This window comes from Octopus bimaculoides, chromosome Z (genome assembly GCF_046866305.1).
Source record: "Octopus bimaculoides isolate indiv1 chromosome Z, ASM4686630v1, whole genome shotgun sequence".
NCBI classification, from domain to species: domain Eukaryota; kingdom Metazoa; phylum Mollusca; class Cephalopoda; order Octopoda; family Octopodidae; genus Octopus; species Octopus bimaculoides.
The window spans coordinates 27,593,919-27,615,110 of NC_142944.1; the positions used below are offsets into that span (position 1 = coordinate 27,593,919).

A 21,192-nucleotide genomic window follows, 5' to 3' on the forward strand; every position below is an offset into this window, starting at 1 on the left:
AACACTAAATTTGTCACTTTGTCATTATACTCATAGCCAACTCTTACCTTATTAACAGCATCTCTGTACATGACCTGAACTACTTTCACAAATCATTTGTGTATCCCTAGAGACCACCATATTACAGAGTGAGTCTTTCTCCAGATCAACAAATGCCAGGTACAACAACTTATTCTGAGCTGAATATTCATCTTACAGTTGCCTGACTATGAAAACAGCAGTAATAGTGCTTCTCCCTGGCATAAAGCCAAACTGCATTTCATCTAATTCTGCTCCTAATTAATTGGGGTTATAACTCTCTACAAATTTCATCACCTGGTATACACACACACACACACACACATTTATTATGCACAAGCACTGAAATACATACAAAATACTGCCAAACAAACACACATATAACCACAAAGAGCAAAGGAAATGCAAGCTTTCAAACTCACCAGCTGGCATAACATTCCGTGTAGCTAATGGCCGGATGAGAGGGACTGGAACTGGACCCGATCGTCGCTCAAGCTCTGTTAACCTATAATAATTAGCACATACCATTAGCAGCAAATTAGCAAAGTACAATCATTAAATGTCTGAAAAGAGTCCGTATTTTGTCAACTTTTGAGACTATCAACGACAATATTTGAAGTGAATAATATACATAATACTTAGACTGTATATATAAAATATTTAGAGTATATTTACAAAATTTAAAATGTATATATTTACAATGTATATACATGAGCTTATGAGGTTGTTCTGGTAATCATATAGCAGTGGTCCAAGAAGATTCAGATTGAAGACATGAAATGATGACCAGGATGGTTATGATTATTAATTGAAGCTCTGGTGGAGTTGGCGAGGCCGTCACGAAGCTACCCAACTCTCTTCTACATAGTACCAAGTAATGCTAAGGCACCAAGCATATATTATTTAAGTCTGTATTTAAGCCCATGGGCTTATTTTTGGTAAAAGCAGTATTTTAAAAATGAAATAAAATAAAATTAATTTTTAAGAAATACAGTAGAATTTGCCTAATTAGTCATCCCTAGGAGAAAACTGAAAGTGACGATTTAGGTAAAGTAACGAATTAGCCAAAGACGAATTAGGCTAATTCTACTGTATTAATAACTAATAAATTTTACTTATGATTTATTTGGCAGATTAATTTTCTTTTTTTAATGTGGAAGAATTGATTGACCATATGGTTGATTTGAAACTATTTAATGACCATTCTACTGCAAACAATACTTTTTTTTTTTGTAATGGGATTTCAATTCAAGTGAAACAAAAATCTTGTGCAATATTATTTACAACTTCATATTTTACTGTTTGTACTTGATACAACTAAATAAGATGACTAGTTTAATTGTATATTTCAAACAACATTATATAAAAAAACATTTTTGTGTAAATTTATTTTTGATTATTTTTGTAACATGTTTTTAAAGATTTACTTGTTTTTGAGATTCTCATAATAAATAAAATAAATTATCTCAAAATTACCTAATATAATGTATTTTTATTTTTAAAATGTTATTCTTGGTTGCAATATTTTAAGTACAGTAGAATTTTAATTTTAAGTACTTTTTAGTTTCCTTTAGAGGTGACAAATTAGGCTAATTCTACTGTAGAAATCTTGTTCTGTACCTTTCCAGGTATAATAACTTTAAGAATATTAATATACATGCACCTGCATTTTTCAAAGCAATAAATCCACTTTTTTTCCAGGCAATGCAATAAAACTAATAAATATTCTTTTGTTAAAAAATATTTGAATTAAATGAAACCTGCCTGTATATTTATTTCCTTTAAAACTGATAATTTTTTAGGATAATGAGAAATGTAATTATAATTGCAAAAAATATTAGATCCTATATCTTCACTGTATATAAAATGTTTATATTGAAACAAAGTGTATAATACAAATGCACAAAAAAAGAAAGTGCAAAAATTCATTATGGCAAATAATTTTTTATATAATAGTGAATATTAATATAATACTAATTTTATTATAAAGTAAAGACATAAATGAGTTATATCTATATGTAATAAGAAGGGCTAGCAAGAAGAGGTATGAGAATATACCAACTATGCTGTAAGAAGAGAATCTGACAGGGTCCCCCGATCCCTTATCTGGTGGTTAATGAGGAAACTAGGGATAGAAGAATGGCTAGTGAGAGCTGTGCGAGCCATGTACAGAGACACTGTCAGTAAGGTGAAGGTTGGCAACGAGTACAGTGAAGAATTCCGGGTAGAGGTAGGGGTCCACCAAGGTTCAGTCCTCAGCCCCCTCCTATTTATCATAGTCCTCCAAGCAATAACAGAGGAATTCAAGACAGTATGCCTCTGGGAGCTGCTCTATGCTGATGACCTTGCCCTAATTGCTGAGTCACTATCAGAACTAGAAGAGAAGTTTTAGGTGTGGAAGCAAGGACTAGAATCGAAGGGCCTTAGAGTCAACCTAGCTAAAACCAAAGTCTTAATAAGTAGGAAGGTAGACAACACACAAACCCCTTCAGGTAGATGGCCCTGCTCGCTCTGCAGAAAAGGCATAGGTAGTAACTCCATAAGATGTACCCAGTGTAAGCTATGGACACATAAGAGGTGCAGCAATATGAAAGGAAGGTTAACTAGCAAGATAGTTTTTGTATGTGGATGATGCTCAGGAGCAATAAACACTGAGAATGTGCAGAAAACAACTTCTGCCACACTCCAGGGAGAAAAACTAGAAGTAGTTGATAGCTGCCATTACCTAGGTGACCAAGTTTGTAGCGGGGGAGGGTGCGCTGAAAGTGTAACTGCTAGAATATGAATAGCCTGGGCAAAGTTTAGAGAGCTCTTACCTCTGCTGGCGACAAAGGGCCTCTCACTCAGACTAAAAGGCAGACTGTATGATGCATGTGTACGAACAGCCATGCTACATGACAGTGAAACAGGAGCCATGACTGTGTAAACTCGCAAGAAACAAAGCCAGTATGCTCCAATGGATGTGTAATGTCAGTGTGCATACTCGACAGAGTGTAAGTACCTTGAGAGAAAAGTTAGACCTAAGAAGTATCAGTTGTGGTGTGCAAGAGAGACGATTGCACTGATATGGTCATGTGGTGAGAATGGATGAGGATAGCTGTGTGAAAAAGTGTCACACCCTAGCAGTTGAGGGAACCCGTGGAAGAGGTAGGCCCAGGAAGACCTGGGATGAGGTGGTGAAGCAAGACCTTCGAACTTTAGGCCTCACCGAGGCAATGATTAGTGACCGGGACCTTTGGAAATATGCAGTACGTGAGAAGACCCAGCAAACCAAGCGAGAGCATAATCTGTGGCCTCTGCCAGAAGTGTAGCCAGCTCATTTATTTGTATCTTTACTTCATTGGACACTAAAAACTGCTTGCGAAGACCTGTTGAGGCAAGTGAATTTGGAATCTGAAATTGAAATCGAACCGAATCCGACGACTGGCACCCATGCCAACCTCTCCTTCATTGGACACTAAACTCTGTTTGCAAAGACCTGTTGGGGCAAGCGAAATCGAAATCGTAATTGAACCATATTCGATGACTGGCACCTGCACTAGTGGAGCACTAACAGCACTGTCCAAGCGTGTTCATTGCCAGAGCAGCTGTCTGGCTTCCGTGCTAGTGGCCCGTAAATGGCACCATTTGAGTGTAACCGTTACCAGCATTACCTTCTAGCACTTGTGCTGGTAGCACATTAGAAAATAATTCGAGCGAGGTCGTTGCCAGTGCCGCTGAACTGGCTCCCATGCAGGTGGCACATAAAAAACACCATTTTGAGCGTGGCTGTTGCCAGTACCGCCTGACTGGCCTTCGTGCCGGTGGCACATAAAAGCACCCACTACACTCTCAGAGTGGTTGGCGTTAGGAAGGGCATCCAGCTGTAGAAACTCTGCCAGATCAGATTGGAGCCTGGTGCAGCCTTCTGGCTTGCCAGTCCTCAGTCAAATCGTCCAACCCATGCTAGCATGGAAAGCGGATGTTAAACAATGATGATGATCTCCTATTTTTCGTTGGTTTTTACTTCAGTACTTTTTCTATTGAATATTTTTGCATATAACTAACATGGATAGACTCCTGTCGTTGAGATGGATCGTATAAGCTAAAATAAAATATAAATTTATTGAAAAAAAAAAAAATTTGTACTCAAAGTTGATTTCAGGCATTATTCTCCTGTTTATGACCTCGCATATTTGGCTCAAACTTTTTTTCTACCAAACCAATTTAAAATTTTTTTAGCTCGAAATGTAGCTTATGATGTGACCAATCTAAAATTGTAAACATCATCTAATTTGGTTACAAACTGAGTTAGTGACAAAGCCTAGAATTGATCATAAGAAGAATGTTATTCACACAAGGTAGTGTGTAAATGATATATATATATATATATATATATATATATATATATATATATAGACACATGGCTCAGTGGTTAAAGCATTGGGCTCACAATCATGAGGTAATGAGTTTGATTCCCAGACGAGGCCCTGTGTTGTGTTCTTAAACAAGATCCTTAATTTTCATGTTGCTCCAGTGAAAACAATGTCTAATCATACTTACTTTTGGCGTAATACAGCACATTCATGCTTTGATTCTTTTAATTCACGTTCCGCACAGCGGGTGGCCAGCTGCCAAAATAAAAAAATAGAAAAAATTAGTGATAATTGTTAACTTATAAATAATATAGATTATTATGATGATATGTAAAGTAAACAAAATGTGAATGTTTATATATATATATATGAAAAATGTTGTGTGCATGTATTGTGTACACACAGACATGCATCCTTAGCTTTTTTACTTAGTATCTGCTGTGGTCATAATCAGCTTAAAATCTTCAAACAGCTCATTAAGTAAAGTTCATCTTAGAGTTCTTAACTGCTATGTTGTAGAGGCATACATTGTTTTTCTTCGGAGGAGGATGATCAGAGAAAAGAAAATGGCTCACAGTGCAGAACAAAATTAAGGAGGACATGGCCTCATGGTTGGAAAGACAGTGTAGAGCATAGGATGGCCTTCACTATAATAGCTTCAGAATGTTTTGTAGTGTCACCAAAAATCTTAGCAAAAATTTTCAACTGAAACATAAAAAAAAACATCAACAATAAGGAGAGCCAAATTCTGATCTGAAGCATGTCCCAAAGATGTGGAAGTATGAAGAGAAACTTTACCAGAATGTCTCGGAATATCCAAATGGTGACAATAAGAGTGACTGTAACATGTTGGATTGCATGCTAGTCAGAAATTCTGGAAGCCGAAGTGATGGAAGCAATTCAGTACTTGCTTGACCACAAAGCAGTAGGTGTTGATAACCTTCCTGCAGAGTTACTGAAAGCAAAAGATGACATAATGATGAAGGTTCTTACCAAGCTAAGTACCAAGTGATATTTCTAAGGTAAGTAGCCAATGGCCTAGATGCAGACAGTTTTTGCTACATTTTCCAATGCTGCAAGAACTGCTGGTTGCTTGGAGTACCATATCATAACTGTCATCATCATCACCAGTAAGATCTTGTTGATAATTCTGTTGAAGATACAACAACCATCAAAGAACAGTTCATGGAAGTGCACTGCAGTTTGGCACTCCAAGCAGGTGTTACAGATAATAAAGAGCAAGGACTCAGCAGTTGACTTACTACAGACTGTACACTGATCAGCAGATGAGTATTAGGGGACATCATAGTCAGCAGTATAAAAGGAATGATAGGGTACATTTAACTTCACTGACACAGAAGAAGCATTGAAACAATAATTTGAGCCATTGCAGAAAATGAGGAGAATGTGTGTGTGCGTGGAGAGAGAGAGAGGGGGAGAGAGAGAGAGAGGGAGAGAGAGACTACTTGAAGTTGATCCAACAGCTATAAAGACTGGCAGATGTATGATGGCTTAAAAATATTTCAATTAGGTTTTCCAACCTTTCCACTAATAATGCAGAATACTAAAATGAGGCTCTTAGGAGAGCTGGCTATAATGACAAAATTAATTTTAGTCCAGACACTAAGCTCAAGCTGGTCCTTAGAGGCTGCATAAGTACAGAGATCCATATCAGAAAATGTAGCAGGAATTCCCCAAGCACTTGCCTATCTAATATGGGTTGGGTGACCCTGAGAACTCTGACTGATCCTAGTGAAAAAAATGTGACACTAACTTATTCTGGCAGTAATCTGGGCCGTGTGATGATTTTTTTAAAGCTTAATTGTCTCTGGGAACATTTTTATTATCATCATCCTTTAACTTCTGTTTTCTATGCTGGCATGGGTTTTATATCTATCTATCTATCTATCTATCTACACACACACACACACACACATATACACATGCTAATGTTGAACAGTGAAAATGAGTGCTCAACACAGCATTTGTGTATAAACATCTACCCACTATAGTAGAAAGAGTAGATGCAGACAGCTGATTTGGTATGGGCCACCCTCCTCATCTATATGAAAACCAATGTCTCCAGGAACTTTTTCAGATCCTTGAGAAACCCTTACAGTATATCTTCCATAACATTTTTGGCAAATACTTTTCCCTATACAATTTCAGAAAGAACAAACAAACAGGTAAAACTTAAAGCTACAGTCAAAACAGATTTTATAAGAAATTTTTGCTCTACTTTTAGTATTGAGTCTCCTCATCAGTAAATGTTATGGTGTTATTGTTAAAACTGCTTTAAAATAACCCTGAATGAAAGCAGTAAAAAAGATTGACAGAAAAGAAGCTCTAAGGTACACAGAGATGTGCTTGTTTATGAACTGAATCATGCAATAGCAACAGTATTATAACTGACATAATAATAGTGCTTGAATGGTCATCTTTCTCTGTTAGGATATGGAAGTCTCCAAAACGTAGCATTTGATAAGGCTTTCAGCTCAGTATAATAACAGTGGCCAGAAAAGCTTATCCTGCATTGATCAATAACAGTAGACGCAGGTGGAATGTGTCCATAAATCTTCTTTGGTCCTGTGCTCAAACTGTGAGACACTTTGAGCACTCATGAGAAGCCTGGTACATGTATCCTCAAGACACTCTTGAAGCTCCTTCTTCAGAGTTCAGGTTTCAGCTTCATAAAGAAGAATGCTCTCTAAACATGCTATGTTGAAGGCAACTTTGTTTGTTATAGGTATTCAAGGCTAATTTCTTACATGTAAAGAAGTATTTCTTATATGTAAAGAAGTATTTCTTACTGTCAACATTAAACTGAAAATCTACCAAAGCTAATGGGAAAAGAGATTCCTAATGTAAAGACACATACTGGTTACAAGAAGCAGAAAAAGGCAAAAAAGGAAGATGAGGTGAAGCAGTTGAATAGTAATAATTATTATAATAATTATGTAACTATTATTTGATAATTATGTGATCATAAACAATAATAATATTAACGATAATAATAATAACAATAATGGTTTCAAATTCTGACACAAGGCCAGCAATCTCGGGCAGAGGGACTAGGTGATTACATCAATGCCAGCACTCAACTGGTACTTCTTTTATTGACCATGAAAGATGAAAGGCAATGTTGACCTCCACAAAATTTCAACTCAGAATGTAAAGTTGGAAGAAACGCCCTTGAGCATTGTGTCTGGCATGGTAATAATTCTGCCAGCTTGCCCCACATACTACTACTACTACTACTACTACTAATAATAATAATAATAATAATAATAATTAATTCGTTTTATTGGCCACAAGGGCTAATATCAATTAAAAACATATAAGGACAAAGACAGGACGAAGGTTACAAAAGGTTTTGTCTGAAAAGGTAGGAAAGTTCGTCTAAACAGAGGAAGAAAACGGAGAAAGATATAATGAATAAATAGATAAATAAATAGATAAATAAATAAGTAGAAACCCCCGAAGGGGGAGGCGCTTCGAAAAAGGAAATGTTACACATGGAAAAACCCATAAAACCATGGGAGCCTGGTCAGAAAAAATAAGAAAGGGGTATAGAGCCCTTTCTCCTTTTACATTACCTTTTTTTCCTACAGGTGTATTCTCAGAATTGGTCCGTTTATACTGGCCATTCTTCCAACAGTCACCCATCTTTCAACGAATTTGCTATGAGACAGCACTTCCCTCTCTACTCTCATCTTCCTTCTCAAGTGGAACTTGAAAAAGTTGATGAGGCCTTGGCCAAAGAGGAAAGTGTCTGTCTTTAGCCCTTTCAAACGGGTCCACCATATCACCTCTTTCGCTACAGCCACTAGGCATAGGAAAATTGCCTTGCCCTCCTGGTTAAAGGAGGTCGGCGGGTCAATTCTCATGATGGATCCTGCTGATAACTGGATCCGTCCTACACGTGACAGTCGCTGTTCGATATAGACCCACAGGTCAGCAATGCTCGGGCATTGGACGAGTGCGTGCAGAACGGTTTTGTCGTCCTGAGCGCACCTCGGGCAGGCCCGGTTGACGGCACTTCCATGTCGGTAGAGTTTATCTTGAACAGGTAGCGCACCTCGGTAGCACTGCCAGGCGAGGGACCTTTGGAAATTATCCATGGGCCCTGGCCCAAAAGTTCTCCTGAACAGACTGCTTAGCTGATTATCCTCGACGCCTAGAGTTTCCCCGAGAACGTCGTCGCACTTTTCTCCCACTAACCCTCTATAGAACGCTAGAGTGGAGCTACTACCGATCGCACTGCCCGCCTGACTGAGGGCAGTGAGAGTTTGGCGGCACTCGAGGTGCCAAGCGCCCTTTCTCGGTCTACATTTGATCCAGGATTGCAGCTCTGTTAAAGAAACGAGCTGCGGAAAATAGCGTCTGACGAAAGGCGACCACACCTGTTCACCGTCCACGAAACGCTTGAGATGTCGTAGCCTGAGCGCATGTTTGCGCATCAGCAACCACGGCATGCCAAGGCCTCCGTTCAGCGGCTGTTGACAGCAGATGGAGCGCCTGACCAGTGGTACCTGACCCTTCCACAAAAAGTTGAAGAGCAAGCGTACTATCTTGGTTAACCAGCGGTCGGGACAAGGGACGACGGTCAAACGGTAATAGATGACGGATGCGATGTACGCATTCGCCACCTCCGCTCGACCTTTCAAGGAGAGCTTCCTCTCAGCCCATTTCTGGGTGAGGTTGGCCACCCTGTTCGTCACTTCTTCCCAGTTTTTCTCCAACTGGAGGTCCGGACCGAACCAGACCCCGAGCAGTTTAATGGGTCCTTCTGTCCAGCGCCCTACGACGCTGTTGGACGGCATGGACTTGCCCCTCCAGGTGCCTAGTTGCAAGCCCATTGACTTTTCCGCGTTAATTTTCGCACCTGTCAATAATAATAAATACCCCTATGCAGCACCAGGTGGTGGCTCTCATGGCTTCTGTTCTTAACTGATTGGAAGTGTTATCATGTACATTGTTTTGTCTTGGTATAAAAGATGAGCTGCAGCAAATACTCTGCTCAATACCATAGTTTTGCTGGTCAATTGTTTGACCATAACCAGTCCCTTAGAGTATGTCCCTTAGTGGCTGATGATATGAGCATCTCTGATCACAAGCAGAAGTAGTGGGGGAGCATCATAGCCATGTGTTGAGAGGAATTCTTTGGGGTTTGAATAATTCACCTCTGGAAACATGAGTGTTTCACTCAACACCCTTCAACAACCCTTACTCAGGGACCTTTTGAGCAGGATGGGCTACACGACCTGAAGAAAAGTTTAACTGGTCCCCACCTGCAAGGTCATGTGCTGTTTATCTTTATATGAGATCACCATGTTGCGCACATGTGGTTGTGATGCATGTGCCTAGTGTACCCTTGTCAGATGGCTAGTCATGATGGGTAGAATGGGTTTCGTATATTTTACCCCAGTGTCATTTTGATGGCATGCACTACTCTCTCACTCAATAATAATAATAAAAATAATAATACATTACCCAATTCTCATGAGCTTTCTTTTCATTTGCTGCAATCTGCAAAGAAAGAAAATAACATAACCATAATAATAATGATTATCAACCATAGTCCACCAATTGCAATTTGGCAGATTTTGATCTTAGAACATAGAAAACATTCCAATTCCTTGCTTCTTCTATGTATCTATATTTTATGTGCCATTTATTTTTCGCAATCTATATGTTTTATGTATTTGTTGTTGGCATTTAACAATGTAGGAATATATTTGTATGACTTTGTATTTTTAAGGAAACAAAATTGGTTTAACAATATTATTTCAAAATGCTACAGAAATTTTGATAAAATTGAAACAATCTCAAATCTTTTATATACATTTTGGAGAGTGGAACATGATATATAAATATTTATCTGTTATGCGTCTTCATATGTATTAGCACATGTATACACACACACATGCATTCATACACACCCACATATATGTATATATCAAGCGTCACCTGTGCACGAAAATCTCGCTCAGCTTTGAGGATTTCTCGTTTCAAATCTTCATTTTGTTGTCTGCAATGAAAAACAAATATAATTGTAAATGCATATATGAGTGTGATTTCTCTATATGTATGTATATGCATGCATCATACATATATCATCATCATCATTATTATTTAACATCCATTTTCCACACCAGCATAGGTTGAGCACACACACACACGGGCATACAGTTAAATAACCATTGTTTCTATGGGTTCCAGCATGTTGAATGATTTACTTACCCTACTCCTGTTACTGAAATGACTGTAACTGGACAATAAATGTAACATCAATATTTTTATCCCTTTATTTGTTTTATGGGTCAGATGAAGTTTAGTGAGGCATATTGTCTACAGCTGGATGCCCTTCCTGTCATCTACCTTCACCTTTTCCTAAGCAAGGCTAGAGATGGCTTTTTTTGCAGAATACTAGAAAGAAGTAATGCTGCTTGAATGATAGTAACACTCATTCGCAATTATTACACCATGTCAAGACAAGGAAACACAAACATGCACACACAATTACATACATATATGTGTGTGTATGATGGACTTCTTTCAGTTTCTATTTATCAAATTCACTCACAAGACTCTAGTTGGCTTGGGGTTATCAAAGAAGATACGTACCCAAGTTGCCATGCAGTGGTTAGAGGTTCAGTCCAACTGCATGAATATTGTCAGTTGGCAGTTTAAACTATAGTCGCAGGTCAATAAAGGTTGAGAAAAACTAAGGACACCTGTGTGTGTGTGTGTGTGTGTGTGTGTGCACGTGGGTGAGTTTGTATTTTCCTTCATCTTCGTGTGTATCAGCTGATTGTAAACAACAGTAGGGGTTGTGTCTTTTGCTTGCAGTCACCTGTAAAAAAGCATGACCAGGCCAAACAATCCAGACTCTTTTTTTTTTTAATCTGAGAGAAATTTTACTTTTTATGATTTTTATTCTGATTTGCCAGAAAATGTGCAAGGTATTGATATTAATTAGCCTTTCTAGAGCATTTTGAAACACTAGCAGCGAAAAACCAGTTGGTGTTAGGGAATTTTCTTGGTTTAAGAGAAACAATGAAGTTCTCTGAACATTTTATCTATCTGCAAATTAACCCTTTTGATCCAACCCACCTGAGACTGTAACTGGTTCTATGATACAAACTTATTGCTTTCAAGTGATCTAAATTGAAAACTTCCATTAAAATATCATGTTAATTTATGTTCCAAATACCAGCTTAATAACATCAAAATTATTTTACTAAATTTTCCATAATTTTTTAATTGAAACAGATGGTGCATTTCAAAAGAAATATAAGAAAAAAGTTAATTATTCAAATTAGGCCTTATATAATATACATGGGAAATGGAGAGTCTTTAGTGCTTGGATGATTTAATTTGTTCCATACTTATACCAAAACTTCTAGAGTAGCACATAAAAGGGATTGATGTTAAATGGACCAATTCATCTCTCTTAATCACTCTAGTTTTGACTCACAGCCAACCAGAACTACTTGATTTTTGACAACCGATTTCTCTCTCTCTCTCACACACACACACACACACACACATTGTAAACATGAACTTTTGGACTAAGTAAAAATAAATTTTGTTGCTTCATGATGAACAATTTGTTGTATCATATTTCATCATTCATGTGAACCACATATTTTACTTGCAAAGAAGTTTTGAGTTTCTAATGCAAAGATTTAGGGAATACATAATTTTAAGTATGAAGTAAAATGTTAAGATTTTTCTTGCAAAGACATACATTAGTTATCTTAAGAAAAGTAGTTTCAATCAAAAATTACCAAAGTTCAGGTGAATAAGGTATCATTTGACAATAAATTTTCTGTTTTCTTCCCATTTAAAAAAAAAAAGAATTTATCTAGCCTGGGCACTTTTCAACATTAAATAATCATCCAATAGATTAAGATCATCAAGTGTCTGGATGATGCCTGGTGGATGTGTAAATACAGCAGATTATTAAAGGAAATATTTTTTTAGTAATCATTTGATCTACATAATGTTACAACAGATATTAACAATCTATGCCAATAAGGAAACAGACATTAAAATGTCTTTGGGTAGAATGATAATGGACTGTACTAAATAGTTTTTCATGACCTAATTTTATTTATATTGATAAAAAGAAACCTTTTTTTGCTTTAATATATTTTTCAGTTAAGATATTAGTAATGCAGTTCACAATGACCTATTTTATAGTGAGTTTTATATGTTTTTCTTCCAGTGGTGTGCAGTCAAGACGTGCTAGTTACGCACTGCATGTCTGTTGATTTGTATTGAATGTATTTATAACCACATTGAAAAGTTATCCAAATCATTGGAAACTGAGCTGAAATAGTTATTTTGTTTCAAAGAAAACCCGTCTAGATTGATACTTCACTGCTTCCATTTTGCTTCCACTAGACCTAATTTTATTTATATTGATGAAGAGAAACCTTCTTTTGCAATAATATTTTTCAGTTAAGATTTTAATTTAGTTCACAATGACCTATTTTATAGTGAATTTTATATATTTATCTTCATAAACTGCACTTATGTATATGCATGTGTATGTGTGCGCAGAGTGTGTATACATACATGTATATATATAGTCATCATCAGCATCATACTATTACATTATCATCGAAAACATGTTAAATGATAATAATACATATATATTAATCAAAGTATAACCAGTCTCATCAATTGGTTTTGTACCGGATATTAGGTAACCTGATGATCTGGGATCCGGAAAAAAGCCTCATGGTTATATTTTTCGGTTATTTTTCTGTTTTTAGAATTTCTAGTTGAATGTATCGACCCCAGAATTTTTTTTTTTTTTTTACTTGTTGCTGTTATTACACTGCTGCCGGCAATGCTTGGGTACCGCCTTGAAGAATACTTCGATGGCTGTATGGAACCCAGAATTTTTTAAAGCCTGATCAAAACCACTTCTGTGATATATTTTGTTTTTTGTTTCTTTTTATTTGTTGCAGTCATTAGATTGCGACCATGCTACGGCACCAACTTGAGGAATTTTTAGTCGATTATATCGACCCCAGAATTTTTTTTTAGATTATTTTCAACGTTAAGCCCAGAAGGTCCCTCTATATGCTAGAAATAACAGCCAAATCTCTTGTTATTTTTTAATAACACCCCTACGTTATATTTTTGGGTTATTCTTCGTTTTGTTTTTAATTTTCTAAAAATCTTTATATTATTTCAGTCACTGGACTGCGGCCATGCTGGGGCACCGCTTTGAAGAATTTTTAGTCGAATATATCGAACCCAGAATCTTTTTTTAGAAGATTTATAACAGCACATAAATTTAGGCCTAGAAGGTCTCTCCACATGCTAGAAATAACAGCCAAATCTTACAAATTCTTTTATAATTTCACATAAACAAAAACGAAAATCGTGGTGTAAAAAAAAATTAGTTTCCAAAATTCTAATTTTTAAGTAAACAAAATGTATTCAATCGAAAAACGGTGTCAAAACATCTATGTCCCTCACAATGGCATGTTCCGTGTGTTTTAATTATTTTTCTCGTTTTTAGAATAATTTTTTAAGTTTGAAAACGAAAATAAATCAACCTTACCATCAGTAATAGAATAACAGAATACAAAACTCTTTACTACTCGATGTACATATTGTCTGAATTCTAACAAAAAGGAAAGCATTTACTTCAAGAAATGTGTAGAAACATAAAAACGATAAGAAGTACGTTTGAATGACTAAGCTTTTCGGCTTTTGTCCTATACTCGTAAAAAAATAGCCAGTATGAATATATATGCACATACACACTTTATATATATGTGTGCACATGCATGTGCAATGCCTTTACCTTGTATAGAAGCAAAGACCCCTTGACAAACGAGGAGTAGCTTTGTACTAGGTAAGAAAAAGGTGACCAATGCCTCTGGGTTTTAATTCTGCTTTTTTGTTTTCAATTAGTGCAGGTGTTGGCATGTTATACAGAATACAAGATACTATTGTTCTTGTTAAATATTCATAACCTGTCTTTTTTCTTTTATTCTTTTCAGTTATTTGACTGCGGCCATGTTTAGTTGAGCAAATCAACCGCAGGACTTATTTTTTGCAAGTCTAGTACTTATTCTATCGGTCACTTTTGCCGAACCGCTAATTTACGGGGACGTAAACACACCAGCATTGGTTGTCAAGCGATGTTGGTGGGGACAAACACAGACACACACATATACATCGTCTACTAAATCCACTCACAAGGCTTTGGTCGACCTGAGGCTATAGTAGAAGACACTTGCCCAAGGTGCCACACAGTGGTACTGAACCCAGAACCGTGTGGTTGGTAAGCAAGCTACTCCTGCACATATAAATATAAATATATTTATGTTCTTTTTTTTTAAAGAATTTGTAGTAAATTTAATAGATTGATTTGAAGATTAGCTTGATTTAGTATTTCTTCATTACTTTTCATAATTGCTTGTGACGAGACCCTTCAGAAGAGGTGCCTGAGGACTCTAACCCCTGCTATGAATAAATGAGCAGAGAAGATGGATGCATAGATGGATCATTTGTCTTTCAAGTAATCAATGCAAATTTGTGTTGAAACATGGGTTTATAAAAAGTTTTTTTTTTCAATGCTTTACACTTACACATATTAATACATATACATACATATATATATAAAATATATACACATACATACTGCAGCTCACTTTCTCATTCATAATCTGTTTAGGGCCAATAATGTAGTCTTTCTTTTAGAATGTATGTATGTATTTAAGTGCTTTATTATAACGAGTAAAAAAGAATCCTGATGTGTTATTTTCATTGACCTCTTAACTAGGATCTATGAATATCAACAAAGCTAAGTCATACTGATTGCTTTCTTTCTTTCTTAGATATATAATAAACAATTCACTTGATATTTTACCATTGCAATCCATTTCTCATTCATAACTTGTTTGAGGCCCAAAGCATTGTTTCAGAATTTATATACATATAGTATTGTATTAAGGAAAAAATCCTGAAGCATTATTCTCTAGTTCTAAGTATGTTTTTTTTTTTATCTCTCAGAGACTGATTCCCATCAATATTTCCACCCACCATTTTCTTTTAGACTGTATTCCTATTTAATATTCTCATAGTATGTATGTATTTATATGTGCATATATATATGTATATATGATGGGCTTCTTTCAGTTTCTGTCTATCAACTCCACTCACAAGGCTTTGGTTGGCCCAAGGCGATAGTAGAAGACACTTGTCTAAGGTGCCATGCTGTGGGACTGAACCCGGAACCATGTGGTTGGGAAGCAAGCTTCTTTTACTTGTTTCAGTCAGTTGACTGCAGCCAAGCTGGGGCACCACCTTAAAAGCCAAACAAATCAACCCCAGGATTTATTTTTTAAAGCCTGGTATTTATTTTATTGGACACTTTTGCCAAATCGCTAAGTTACAGGAATGTAAACATGCCAATACTGGTTGTCAAGTGGTGGTGTTGGTACAAAGACACACACACACACATACATGACAGGCTTCTTTTCACTTTCTTTCTACCGAATTCACTCACAAGACTTTAGTTGGCCCAAGGCTATGGTAGAAGACACTTGCCCAAAGTGCCATGCAGTGGGACTGAACTTGGAACCATGTGACTGGGAAGCAAGCACCTTACATAGCCACGACTCTGCCTGTATATATATATATATATATATATATCATTGTTTTAAAGTTCACTTTTTTATGTTTACATGAGTTGGATGGAATACGTTGAAGTAGATTTTCTACAACCAGATGTCCTCCCTGTCACTAATCTTCACCTGTTTCCAAATAAAATAATAATTTTCCTATCACCAAACATATTTTCACAAAATATTGGAAATGAAGGACACCACTTGCATTCCATTGACATTAATTTACAATTATCATATAATGTCAAGGCAAGAAACAGAAATACACACATACCCCATCACACACATACACACACTATCATACATGCACATGCACACATACACGATAGGCTACTTTCAGTTCCCATCTCCCAAGTTCACTCAAAAGGCTTTGGCTATATAGTAAAGATATTTGCCCAAGGTGTTACACAGTGGGACTGAACCTAAACTATGCAGTTGAGAAACAAGTTTCTTACCACACAGCCATACCTGGGCCTATATATATAAACCATAGCCACGGGTGTGAATGTGGTAAGAAGCTACTTCCCAACCATGTAGTTTGGGGTTCAGTCCCACTGTGTGACACCTTAGGTAAGTATTTTTTTACTATAGTCCTAGCCTGATTAAAGTATTTTGAATGAATTTGAGAGATGGAAACTGAAAGAAGCTTGTCATACATAGATGTATATGTACATGTGTGTGTGGGTGGGTGTCTGCATGACTGTGTTACTGTCTCCTTTTTTTTATAACTGTGTGATAATTGTAAACAAGTGTCACCATAGGGCAAGCAATGTCCTATGTTTACAATATTATGTGAAAACATGTCTGGTCATCAGGAGGTATTACCTTGCTTGGAAACAGGTGAGAATTGGTGACAGAAAGCCTCCAGCTGCCTCAACAAATTCTGTATGATGCATGCAATCATAGAAAAAAAATATAAAATGGATGATATATATATTACAATTCTGCTTGTTTGTTTGTTCACAGACTGATTAATTGACTTTTCAATACTGCCTACATGGAATTTTATATCTTCCCAAGAATCAGAGAAATATACAATTTCATCATACAATTTTCAAAATAACTGGAAATTCCATGGGTACTGCTAGCATATATATATATATATATATATATATATATATATATATATATATATATATATATATATATGTACAGTTTATAATCATGCAGTAATATATAAACTCTGTATGTATAAAAGAGGGCACTCGAGTTCTAATAACATTAACAATGAAAATATTAATCATATAATAAATATGTAAAATTGATATAAAAAAAAGAAAAAGAAACAAGAAAAATATGAAGGTTGACCTCTCAACAAGCATGTCATGTGGTTCACTTACATGTAATTACTTAGTTCATCCTCAATTGTCTTGACTCGTTCCTCAGCACTTCCTAATTTGGTAATGTTCTGGTTTTTGAGGACTTCCTGTTCACCCAAAGCTCTGGAATATATTTATATATATATATATAGAGAGATGTTTCTTGATACAGAATATATTGTTGTTATTATAAATTGAATGAGTTTTATCAATTTGTCTGTACATATCAAATTATGCATATAAATCAAGCATAATTTCTGCTCTATACCATTAAGGACGATTTGTGATATACTTTTATTTACCTTACATTTTTATGTATTACAAATGTTGCTGCATGACTGAATGTTGCTTGGTGTTAATGTGACTACGTATATCTCTTGACATATTTATGCAGATGCTTGTGTACTTCAGGTCCAGTCCCACAACATTACACTGTGGGTAAATGCACTCTAGTACAGCCCAGGATCAACTAATCCAAATGAGAGAATTCAGTAATTTGGTAGGTAGAAACTGTATGTATATTATTATCATCATCATCATCAATTACAAAACATGTTCCATACTGGCATGGACTGGATGGTTTGACAGAATCTATGTTCAAGAACTGCATCGAACTAACATGTCTGCTTTGGCATGGTTGCTATAACTGAATGCCCTTCCTTATGCCAACCAATCTACAGCATGAGCTAGGTAATTTTTTCATGCCACCTACACTATTGAGGTTACCATGCAGCTCTGGGGGTGCAGGGCCTGCTTCATGCTAGTAGACAAGGTTCTGAACTAAGGGAGGGTGGGGCAGAGCAATTTCTCACATCCAGTATTGGAAGGGGAGAAAAAGAGAAAATGAACAGTAGGAGCTGCAAGAGATAATGGAGATGAGGTTCCTAGGTGAGTTAGAAAATCAGTTTGAAAAATTGTAAGGAAAGAGAATGAGGGGGCAGGGGATAGACTGCCAGAATGGGTAGAGTGTGTGTGTGTGTATATATATTGGAAGTTATTGAAATCTAGGTGACAAGAATGACAAGTGGAAAGAATCAATTCAACAGACTTTTAGAGCAAAGTTCGAATAAAACCTGTAGCCTGGATTTTATAGTGATTATAGAGACTGTAGTCAGGATTTTATAAATGTATTACTGATATAGGGTAAGAGGCCTCTATATCAAAGAAGACAATGTTTGGTTGTCATCATACTAGAATGTGTTGGGTATAGTTCAGATTGAAATGAAGTCTACAAATGCTTACAAATCAGTACACACACCACAAACCCACCTTTGAAATTGAAGCTCTTTCTCTTTCAGATATGAAGTCAATACTGTGAGCTCATGGTTCTGACGAACAACTTTTGCTTTGTCTGCTTGAATGGTTTCAATGTCACGCTCTAACGTAGCAATTTTATCTGAAATGCAAAAACAAAATGTGTGAACATTGTGTGTGTGTGTGTATGTGTGTGTAAAAGTGAAATTCAAGTTACAAGACAAACACACAGTCTTGGTTTTAATGAAAATATATGTAAATTGAAGACAACAGACAAGAAAAAAAAAAAGAAAAGAAAAAGACAACACAGGAGGGATAAGTTTTAATAAATATTGTATTAGTTTAAGGCTTAAAGAAGAAAAGGACTCTCAACATTTTAGATGCTAAATCTTCATCAGAAGGAAAGTATAAAGAAAAAATAATAGAAGAGTGCAAAAGAGGAAAAGTGGTTGAGAAGAGTGGGGGAAGGCAGGCCTGGGGATAAAGGCCAGAAGAGAATGCAGTTCTATGGTTCTTTGGGAAAGGAGGAAAGAAGAGAGGAAAAGTATGTGCATGCATATACAGTTAATTTGTTTGTGTTTTGAGATAGGCATAAAGTGGGTGAGTACTGTGCATGAGGTTTTGTAGTGTGTGAGGTATACATATGCAGAGGCATGCAAATATAGAAGTAAAGTAGCATGGGTTAGTGGAGGTGTGGAATGTGTGTGTGTCTAGTCATTAACTGTATATGAGCAAAGCATGGAAATAGAGGTGGGAGTGGGAATGAGTGTGAAGTAAAAAAGGTGAGAAGAATGAGGAGATATATTCTTATACTTGTTTCTGTTAGAAACAAGTTTTTACTTGTTAGACTTTGGGTCATGCTGGGGCACACTGCCTTGAAGAATTTTAGTCAAAGAAATCAATCCCAGTATTTCTTTCTATTTTTTAAAACCTAGTTCTTATTGTATCAGTCTCTTTTGCTGAACTGCTAGATTATGGAGATGTAAACACACCAACTGGTTGTCAAGTGGTAGTTGGGGACAAACACAGACAAAAGAGACACACACACACACACACACACACACACACACATGCATGCGTGTTCCACAGGCTTCTTTCAGTTTCCATCTACTAAATCCACTCACAAGGCTTTGGTTGGCCCAAGGCTGTAGCAGAAGACACTTTCCCAATATACCGTACAATGAGACTGAACCTGGAACAATGTGGATGGGAATATGTTGCTTAATGTCAAATGAATGAAAAGGGAATGCTTAATTCATGCCCTATGTTAATTTTTTAATCAAAAATTGAGACTTTGAAACACATGACAAACTTTGCAGTGATTCCTGGTGGGATGGAAGCTTTCCATGTCTTCATATCCTTAATTGCTTTATTTATTAAGCTACTGTCAATTCAAATAACAGCCCCTCTGTTGGGTCCAGATTAGGCAGGCTCTCCTTTTCCCAAGCATTCTCAACATTTAGCAGTCTTTCATAATGGTATTTCCAAGCCTCTTTCTTTGTAGAATCACTAACTGCAAGTGAGCCATCATCCATGTGAATGCACTTCTACAACAAATTGATTTTCACCTACTGTCTTGCAGTCTGAAACACCTCAAGCCTCTGATCCTCATGCTGCAGAACATTGGCAAAGTCCTTCGTTTCTGCTTCTCCCCTGCCTAAGTATACCTGCCTTCTAGCTATCTGATATAGCTCTCTGCTACCACCATTCTTCCAGTCTTTCCAGGACTGTTTCTTCACTCTAGCGGCCCTGTTTAGACACTGTCCCAACCACCTAGGTGTGGATGGGACTTTGCACCAGCCACAGATTTGGTCTGTGATACTCAGTAAGTTGTCCCGTAGGAATTTCGCATTGTCCTCAAGGTTACACATCAGTAATTCCTCTTCCTTCTTGTTAAACGCTTCAATTAGGACGTCTCTAAATTTCTGACTATTCAAAGTATCCTTAAGACTCCAAATCTTTCTTTTACAGACTAGTCTGAAGTCGCTAATGACTAACCTATGCTGAGGGGTATATTCTTCACCAGGGAAGGTCTTTACATTTATGGCAACCATGTACCTCGCTTTCTGGTGAGAATGTAGTCAATCTGGCTAGCATGGCGGCCAGATTAATAGGTTATCTGGTAACTGGGTGGCTTCCTGAAGTTGGCTTGGCTATGCATGTTGAAAAGTGAGGAGCAGCTAAGTTATTTTGATTCTTACTTCCTCACTTTTTTTGCATCATTCTCCCTTGCTCCTCTCTCTCTCTCTCTCTCTCTCTCTCTCTCTCTATATATATATATATATATATATATATATATATATATATCTCGTGCGGGTGACACGTAAAAGCACCCACTACACTCTCTGAGTGGTTGGCGTTAGGAAGGGCATCCAGCTGTAGAAACTCTGCCAAATCAGATTGGAGCCTGGTGTAGCCATCTGGTTTCACCAGTCCTCAGTCAAAGTCAAATCGTCCAACCCATGCTAGCATGGAAAGCGGACGTATGATGATGATGATGATGATGATGATATATTAACCAAATGAAGACCCTACTATATGTCCGAATTCAAATTATTCATGCATCACAAGTATGGAAGCAATTGG

At 36.8% G+C, this 21,192-nt stretch overlaps 1 protein-coding gene across 2 annotated transcripts in view; it reads right to left on the bottom strand.

Annotated features, from left to right (window-relative positions):
* LOC106880786 (uncharacterized) overlaps window positions 1-21,192 on the bottom strand; it is a 148,024-nt gene that overhangs the window by 15,409 nt on the left and 111,423 nt on the right. For both annotated transcript variants that reach the window (XM_089364997.1, XM_089364998.1), the window contains 6 exons: window positions 18,622-18,748; window positions 17,374-17,475; window positions 10,344-10,404; window positions 9,867-9,902; window positions 4,561-4,628; window positions 441-523 (listed from right to left, as the gene is read on the bottom strand). In XM_089364997.1, the coding sequence (XP_089221123.1) occupies window positions 441-523; window positions 4,561-4,628; window positions 9,867-9,902; window positions 10,344-10,404; window positions 17,374-17,475; window positions 18,622-18,748 (477 nt within the window). The remainder of the gene's footprint in view (window positions 1-440; window positions 524-4,560; window positions 4,629-9,866; window positions 9,903-10,343; window positions 10,405-17,373; window positions 17,476-18,621; window positions 18,749-21,192) is intronic.